At 35.0% G+C, this 9,560-nt stretch overlaps 1 protein-coding gene across 2 annotated transcripts in view; it reads right to left on the reverse strand.

Moving 5' to 3' along the window:
- The window catches only part of LOC126354162 (uncharacterized), a 45,816-nt gene extending 37,990 nt beyond the window's left edge, over positions 1-7,826 (reverse strand). The window contains exon 1 of one of the 2 annotated variants that reach the window (XM_050003582.1): positions 7,589-7,826. In XM_050003582.1, the coding sequence (XP_049859539.1) occupies positions 7,589-7,649 (61 nt within the window). In that variant the 5' untranslated portion in view covers positions 7,650-7,826. The remainder of the gene's footprint in view (positions 1-7,588) is intronic. The other variant, XM_050003583.1, reaches the window with a different exon arrangement.
- Between the last annotated feature and the right edge of the window lie 1,734 nt (positions 7,827-9,560).

Consider the following 9,560-nt stretch of genomic DNA (forward strand, 5'->3'; position numbering starts at 1 on the left):
AAATTCACACACAGCATGATACACAGGGAAGTATTTGCTTCTAAGTAGTACAACTGGAAGTCAATGAAGAGTTGAATGATACAGTCAGTGTTGTGAATTTGGTGAGTGCATGAGCTTTAAACAGTAGGCTATTTTCCCATTCTGCTGAGGACATTCCACTCATGATTCACTTTTACTGCACTTGCAGGTACATTGGTTGTCTCGTGGCAAAGTTCATCATGGTGTTGTGGTGCTGATGGATGCACTTCATCTTTTCCAATTGAAAAGCAGCTGATACACACACTTGCAGCTAAGATTCTAGATACTACCCAGCCTAAGTATAATTAATTAATTAATTCTATGGAGTCTTTCTCTGTAGTTACCTTATGGTCTAATAACAGTTTCCAATATACTGTTATACTACATTATGTGCCATTAGGTATTAGTAGTGCTTCATGAATGGCTACTCTCCAGAAAAATCTACCCTGACACACAGTGTGTTAGTGGTGATACAAACTGTAACGACTTCAAATATTTTAGATTTGGCGTTGTTTCAGCAGTCGGAAATCGTAACTTAAACATATCCTCACAACTAAAATATTTGTATACTAAAGAATGCTCAAGATATCAGTATGAAATTTTGGAATAAGTTTGTGTGTTATATCTAAATGTTAAAAAAATTACCTTAAAGATATATTAAAGTCTTCCAAATGAAAAAATTACAAGTTGTTGTTGTTTTTTTTTTTTTTTTTTTTTTTTTTAAAGCTAACGGATGTTTAGTTTTACAAAAACTGCAATATCTAGAGTCCCTGACCTGATAGAAAGCTCAAATTTGTTTTAAAATACTCTAATTGTATAGGCTATTAGATAAAAGAAAAATTATGTTGGCTTTTTAACTTGTTTAATAGTTATCTAATTTTTAAATAAGTTTTTGTCTTCTTGGAGCAACAGTGTACGCTTGGATTTTGTTTTGTTACTCCTGTGTTTTGAAGTAAAAAATTATTAGTGTTAAATAGTGCTTGGATAGTATTTTATTAAGTTTATTCGAACTTTCAGTAAGTACTGTTACTTAGTTTACAGAGATTCTTTTCCGATATCCTATAAAAGTAACCACAACAGTAATCAGACCAAAAGTGAAATCAGTATGTCAGATATTCAAACCTGTAGTGTAGGGTTATTTAAAAAATCTGACTGTTTCCAAACAACCTACAAACCTTGAAAAAAGTTACAACCAGTATTTGAATTGAGTGAGGAAGAAAAAGATTTGATCCACTTACGATCTGGAATTAATCTGTGTGAATTTAAGAATATATGTTCACACCACAGCTACTACTTTTTAAATGTTTTTGAAAAGTATCAAACAACATGTGCAGACCCACTAAAAAAACACAAAAAGCTCATCAAAAAATCGTTGAGATGTGTAGGCTTGGATCTTTCTAAATAACTACTAACAAAAATTATCAACATAAAACCTGGACAAAAGCTTTGCTCAACATGCCGTAACTTTCGTGAGGAAAAATTAAGAGTTGAAGTCAATGAACGTGTAACAGACGATGAAGTCATGGTTGAATTAGAATCATTGGAATCCAGAAATGAATCCCTCGTACAAACAAACATTGCTCTTGATAATTTAGGTTTAACGCCGATAAAGCTTCATGGCTTCTCAGACAAAGTAAAGGGTATTATTTTAAAAGGAAGGTTAGCAGTATTGAAAAGACTGCAAAAAAGGCGGTTTCAATAGCATTATAATATGATGCACCAAGTTCTGATGATGACGAAGAATATTCAAGTGTGGTTGAGAAAGCAAAGGATTTTCATTTAATGATTTCTCTTATGAAAGAGAAGATTTCATCTGTTGGGAGGTCTAGAAAAATCCAGATTCTGACCTTGGCTCCAGATTCTTGGAGTCGAAATAAAGTGATGAAAGAATTTATTGTATGTGAGTACATGGTGCGACAAGCTAGAAAGCTAAAATCTGAAAAGGGTATTTTGGAAACTCCTGGTCCAAAAAAAGGTAAAACACTTTCTTAAAATACAGTAAGACTTAACAGATTTTTATGAAAAGGATGAAAGTTCCAGAGTGCTACCTGGAACAAAAGACAAAGTAAGTGTTCAAAAAAATGTGTACATGCAAAAAAGACTCATTTTGTGTAACTTGAGAGAATTTTATTATTCTTTCAAATGGGAGAATCCCGAGGTAGAAGAAGGAATTTCAAAATTTTGTTTCTTGAGACCTAAATGGTGTATCCTTGCTGGTGCTGCAGGCGCACACACTGTATGTGTATGCAGTATCCACCAGAATGTTAAACTATTACTGGATGCTGTGAAAATTGAAGAATCTTATGAAGACCTAATTAAGATGCTTGTGTGCAATATGGAAAACCAAAACTGCACGCTACATCATTGTGACAGCTGTCTTGCAAATACTGCACTAACTGAGTACTTAACTGAAAAACTAAGTGAAGATTATGATTTGGAAGAAGAAATTGTAATCAGTCAGTGGATTAACACACACGGGGCAGAAATGATCAAACAGTCTATCAGTGTTGAAGACTACATTTCTTTATTGATTAGGTCATTGAAAAAGGTCACCCCGCACTCATTTAGGGGTAAGTGTAACCATGGGGTTAGTGTAACCACAGCTTATGGTGCCTTGAAGAAGCTGTATTTTTACCTTTGACCTATCACACATGTTGATTTACTCCTTTCTTTGTTATATTTAACTGTAAGTTGTCAGATCTGACAAATTGGTAATTAATCTTTGGACTTGAATTGACGTCTACATTTTCACTCTGCAAGAGTGACATGCTCAGAATTTGGTGGTCTGTCTTTTTGCAGTTTTAAGGATAATTGCACAATTTTTTGGTTACAAACTAACTTTTGCATGATAACATCAATTATGAGAATCGTTTTACTCTACTCAAAGCTCGATTTGCCAGGCTTGGTTACACTTACCCCAACTTTTTCCCATGTGGAGCAAGTGTAACTGGAGGTGGGGGAGGGGGGGGGGGGTTTACACTTGCGCCAAACAAATTTACCGGAACATATTTATTTATTTAAGCTGTAACCTTGTTTTTGCCACCACATTAGATCAACTAATCTGGCCTTCCTGTACATATGGATACCAGAATACCTGATGTGCTGGATTTGTAGGTCTACTGAGTTTGTGTAAGATATTTTTTATTTATGACTGCAATATTTTTAAACCACGTTTCCTTTTATGACACAGTATGTGAAGCATTGTTTGACTGACAACAATGTTGAGCATGATAATTCATCCTGCAGTCAATGGATGTAGCAGTGCGAAATCTACTTGGGACCAAAAGTTAACTCGTCACCAGATACATCATCAAGGGGTAAAAATTAGCAACCGTGACTTTACCCATCTGCTCACTGCTGTATGGAATGAAACCACCACTTAAATTGTTGAAAAGGTGTTTTTAAAAAGCAGGAATATTCCCTTACAGTAGAGAAGTAATTGATAAAACGATAATGCAGCCATAGACTGTGTGGAAGCTACGCCTCTAGCAGAAAGTACTCAGATTTTTGGGAAGCTTCCAGCTGAACAACCTCCAGAATTTTATAGGCCTACATCTATTTAGCCCTGCAGTTCTCCCAGTATCAGAGTTCTTTCTCAACCATTCCCGAGCTAACTAATGTTTCATTGTGTTCTGGAACTTCTGATTTGTCATTTGAAAGCTTATTATTGGAAACAGTCTGACAGTGTAGTCCCACTGGTAAAACAAAGAAAAGGATTGCACCAGGAGCTGACGTTATCACTTTTCAAGATGCCATCTATAAAGAAAAAGATTTAAAGGGAACAAGAGTAATAAGGAGAAAGCAAAACAAAAAGCATTATCGGCATAAGGGCTTGGTAATGAAAAGTAAATCTTCCAAACAAAGTGTTGTTGCTTTATCTGAAATGGCATCTCAGAATGTTGTAGAAAATAAAATCTCTGATTGCTCATGTGGGTAACAAGAAGAAAAGACTGGAAGTTGAATCAACAAGTGAAGAAAGTGAAACTGAAGGAGGCCTATCTTTAATGAGCAGTTATGAAGGAAATGGGACTATAACAACACTGGACGATCTCAGGAAAGAAATGATAAACTGTGAAGAAGAAGAAGAAGAAGCAAACGTTTTTGAAGCCAAAGATAAAATTACAGTTGGAAACTATGTTCTGGTAGCTTTTGCAACAAAATGTAAGAAAGGTCATTTTATTGGCCCAGTTACCAAAATTAGTGATTTAGGAGATCCAGAAGTGATTTTCCTCAGATGCAAAAATAAGACGAAGCATTGCACCACATACTACTGGCCTGATAGAAGAGATGAGACAGAAGTTCCATCGTCTGATGTCATTTCAGTGCTGCCTGAGCCTACTTTAGGTCACAAGGGAGACCTGACATTTGGTGTTACATTTGATTCATACAAAATTCAGTGACTAAATAATAGTTAGGGCCTAAGTGTGAATATAATAAATTAAATTAGGGCAGTTTAGCATTAAACACACACTGACAACAACTTTAGTTCAATTACCATGAAAAATAATAGAAAGTGAACTTATAAAGTGAATTTTTCTTTTCTCTTGACACTAGATATTTTATAATTTTTGTTAAATTGCCTACTAAAGAAAAAATATTACTTTTGTAGAATTTAAACTAATAAATTACTGGCCTAAAACAAAAATAAATCCTCTATGATGCATTCTGTTCCAGTGTTTTATGGTTTAGGCTAACACTTATATTTTAGTTTAGCTAACATTTTCTGTGTTTTTCATAATATACAAAGAGGCGTGTGCAAAAAAGTTCATATTTTGAGTAAAATTTAAGATATTTTAATAATTTTAAAACCCTCAAATTCGGTAAAAATCAGGTCACTTACCCCAAGTCTCTTCTACAATGCTCTGTATGGGTACAACAATGTGGGGTTACACTTGCCCCGAACCATGGGGCAAGTGTAACCCCACAACACAGTTTTTTTTCCCCCCAAAAACAAACTGTGTATTGTTTAAAAGTCCAGAAGTCAAAGTTACAGCATGAGAAATTTCAAAATCATATCTTCAGTAACAAGTTGTCAATTTGGTGTCAAAATTGAACTATGCCAAAACGTGGTTACACTTACCCCACTTCACCCTATAGCAAAATCCCAATCAGCAGCCTTTAAAAGATTGAAAGACGACCCACCACCCAAAACAGCAATTATTGTGATGCATTTCAGTGATAATTATTCCTTTGTTATACAAAATGAGATCCAAAGTTACCACTGGAATAGAGGTAGTTGTACTCTACACCCAGTTGGAGTTTTTCTAAGAAATGAGGAAAACAATGTTTTTGTTTCCAACCACTGTTTTATTAGTGATGACCAAGAACATGACACTGGTTTTGCTAACTTTGTACAAAAAGAAATTACAAAGAGGCTGTCATTACATCATACTGACACTGACTCAGTTCACTTCTTTACAGATGGTTGTGCTGGGCAGTACAAAAATAGAAACAGTTTTAAAAATTTGAACACTTGAGAGACTTTAATTTGAAGGCTCAACACTTTTTTTGCAACAAGTCATGGGAAGTCAATTTGTGATGGTCTAGGAGGAACTATTAAAAGAATTTTAAGGAAAGCCAGTCTACAGCTTTCAGACGAAGAACAAATAATGACAGTAATCGATGTGTACAAGTTTTTTGAAAAAATTATTGAAAACATTCATTTTCACTTTATTGACAAAAAAGCAGCTGATTGCTATGGTTAAAACTAGAAAAACGTTTTTCAGCAACCCAAACCATTCCTGGAACAAGAAGTTTTCATAACTTCAAACCATTTCCAACAAGCAACGTTGAAATTAGAAGGACTACAGATAGCGTAAAACCCTCTTTAGTTTTTTCTTTCCATTCTTCTTCTGATTGGGTTCGTGTTGAACCATCCATAAATAGCTATGTGGCTGCAAATTATGATGGTAACTGGTAGCCTACTTTGGACTGGTAAAAACAATATTCAATGATGAAGAAGATGCAGAAATTCTATTTCTACATCCTTCAGGACTAGCTGCATCATTTTATTGGCCTGAAAGAGCAGATTCTTGCATAGTGCCTTTGAAGCACAGTCTGTGTAGTAGACGCACCTCAATCAAGTGGCACTGGAAGAATGTATTACTTCAAAAAAGACTGTATCAAAAGAACTGAAAGCTCTTGGATGAAGTGGAAAAACAGTTTGAATCAGCATTAATGTTTATTAAAAAAGACTAAATTACTCAAAAAATTCAATGTTTCAAGCAATCAGTTAGGTTATACATAAGTGCCATAAGTACACTATCTTTGTACATAATGCTAATGTAATCTACTATAATTAACATGTTAAAAAACCATCATTTTTGTTTTATCAAGTAGCCTATATGTTTAAGAGTAAATTAAAACAAATTTGAGCATTCTATCAGGTCTGAGACTCTAGATATTGCAATTCTTATAAAACAAAACATCCGTTTAAAAAAATACATATATTTTTTTCATAGAAAATATTAATATATTTTAATAGTATCATTTTTATCTTCAAATATGTATAATAAATAAACTTGCTGCAAAGCTCATGATGTTATCTAAAAGAGTTTTTAAGATAAGCAATTTTAAAGTCTTGAATACAAATTAAATTTACCATTTCCGAAGGTTCGGAAAACGCATAACAAAAACTTTAAAAATTTATTAAAAAAAGCTATAGGAGATACAGCAAAAAAATTTGCAGGTGTTGTCAGGATGGTATTAGAACCATCCGAGCCAAATTTCATGAAAATCTAAGGAGGTGGGTATAAAATTTATTTTTTATTGGGTGATTTGGTATAGAATGACCCTTTCGAAAATTGGCACACAGTAGTTAAATCTAAATCACGCGGTTTGTTACTTTTTGGAAGATTGGCTATTACAACAACAATCTTCTCAGAAATTTGCACAAAAATCCTATGGGCACTTGTGGAAGTTTAACTAAGCTGTAAACAGCAAATGGTAGCATAGTGAGACATATGGATAAATATAATACAGATACTAAAATGCATAAAATTCTAGATTTTGGGAGGAAATATGTCAAAGGATGGGAAAAAACACAGTTTGGTGAATAAACTAGGCCTACAAATGGTTTTGCATTTACATACGAGGAACACATGAAAACTACAATCTATTACACTGAGGCAGACTGACAACCGTCTGTGTTGAGCAGACAGAAAAATGGTTTAGTGGAAATAGAGATGAGTTAGTGACTTCCAAGTTTGTAAACAAGTCTTCGGTTAGTCCTGAACTGAAGGAGAAGACAACATATTGAATGTGCCGCTTCCGAATGACTTAGCATTAATATAAGAATAGACATGTATGCAGAATAGCACATAACTGGCCCAAACTACACGATTTGCACGGTAAAAGGGTGGGAACGAAACAGACATTTTCGGATACATACTGAAAAGGTTGTATTCGCGACCCTGATTTTAAGGAAAGTTATGCTTAATGACGCTACGCAGAAATTTCCCTGCAGAAAATAAGACAGCTTATTCTTTAAATTAATAAGGAAAATAAAACTGATGCAGAGTAGAATTTTGCTATATCAATTGATTAGAACAGTAATTTAATCAATTATCACCTTTTTCTGTCAAATCGTCTTCAAACAAACGAAGGCTTTTACGTAGCAATGCAGAGGACATCGCACATACTAGATAGGAGAGAATATAAAAATGTCAAGTACGTCACACGAACAACACACATCAAAACTATATACTTCCCGAACACCACAGGTTACATAAAATTGTGTATTTCGTCAACATGCAAAGATCTCACAACTTCCCCAAAACGTCGGCAAACGGGCAATTCCACAGATTATCTTCGTCAAAGAAAATCGATTCAGATATGCTTCCTCAAGAATTCGAAAATTGCACAAGCATTCAATGCATGCTTTCACCTCCGGTATTTGAGTTTTTGTAATATTTCGACAGCTGCCTAACGCAAAAAACAAGCATTGCCACTTATTTGTTTCACGGCAAATACTGTTTTCAATTGCAATATCAAGAGCATCCACATAGAAATTTAAAAAAAATTCTTTTGGAGTAAAACTTTTACACAGTAAAGGTTTTTTTTTTTTGAAAAAGGTAACAAATGTTAACTAATTCTTAATAATTGATCACTTAGGCCTGATCATGGTGCACGTTTCATTCGAATATGAACAAGTGAAAGCACAATGTAATATTGAACAAACTTTCAAGAAACAATTAAAACTGTAACAATGTTGTTGTTTGTTGTTGTCTTCAGTCCTGAGACTGGTTTGATGCAGCTCTCCATGCTACTCTATCCTGTGCAAGCTGCTTCATCTCCCAGTACCTACTGCAACTTACATCCTTCTGAATCTGCTTAGTGTATTCATCTATTGGTCTCCCTCTACGATTTTTACCCTCCACGCTGCCCTCCAATGCTAAATTTGTGATCCCTTGATGCCTCAAAACATGTCCTACCAACCGATCCCTTCTTCTAGTCAAGTTGTGCCACAAACTTCTCTTCTCCCCAATCCTATTCAATACCTCCTCATTAGTTACGTGATCTACCCATCTAATCTTCAGCATTCTTCTGTAGCACCACATTTCTAAAGCTTCTATTCTCTTCTTGTCCAAACTAGTTATCGTCCATGTTTCACTTCCATACATGGCTACACTCCAAACAAATACTTTCAGAAACGACTTCCTGATACATAAATCTATATTCGATGTTAACAAATTTCTCTTCTTCAGAAACGATTTCCTTGCCATTGCCAGTCTACATTTTATATCCTCTTTACTTCCACTATCATCAGTTATTTTACGTCCTAAATAGCAAAACTCCTTTACTACTTTAAGTGCCTCATTTCCTAATCTAATTCCCTCAGCATCACCCGATTTAATTTGACTACATTCCATTATCCTCGTTTTGCTTTTGTTGATGTTCATCTTATATCCTCTTTTCAAGACACTGTCCATTCCGTTGAACTGCTCTTCCAAGTCCTTTGCCGTCTCTGACAGAATTACAATGTCATCGGCGAACCTCAATGTTTCTACTTCTTCTCCATGAATTTTAATACCTACTCCAAATTTTTCTTTTGTTTCCTTTACTGCTTGCTCAATATACAGATTGAATAACATCGGGGAGAGGCTACAACTCTGTCTCACTCCCTTCCCAACCACTGCTTCCCTTTCATGCCCCTCGACTCTAATAACTGCCATCTGGTTTCTGTACAAATTGTAAATAGCCTTTCGCTCCCTGTATTTTACCCCTGCCAACTTTAGAATTGGAAAGAGAGTATTCCAGTCAACATTGTCAAAAGCTTTCTCTAAGTCTACAAATGCTAGAAACATAGGTTTGCCTTTTCTTAATCTTTCTTCTAAGATAAGTCGTAAGGTCAGTATTGCCTCACGTGTTCCAACCTTTCTACGGAATCCAAACTGATCCTCCCCAAGGTCCGCATCTACCAGTTGCTCCATTCATCTCTAAAGAATTCGCGTTAGTATTTTGCAGCTGTGACTTATTAAACTGATAGTTCGGTAATTTTCACATCTGTCAAAACCTGCTTTCTTTGGGATTGGGATTATTAT

Source organism: Schistocerca gregaria, chromosome 3 (genome assembly GCF_023897955.1).
Source record: "Schistocerca gregaria isolate iqSchGreg1 chromosome 3, iqSchGreg1.2, whole genome shotgun sequence".
NCBI lineage: Eukaryota > Metazoa > Arthropoda > Insecta > Orthoptera > Acrididae > Schistocerca > Schistocerca gregaria.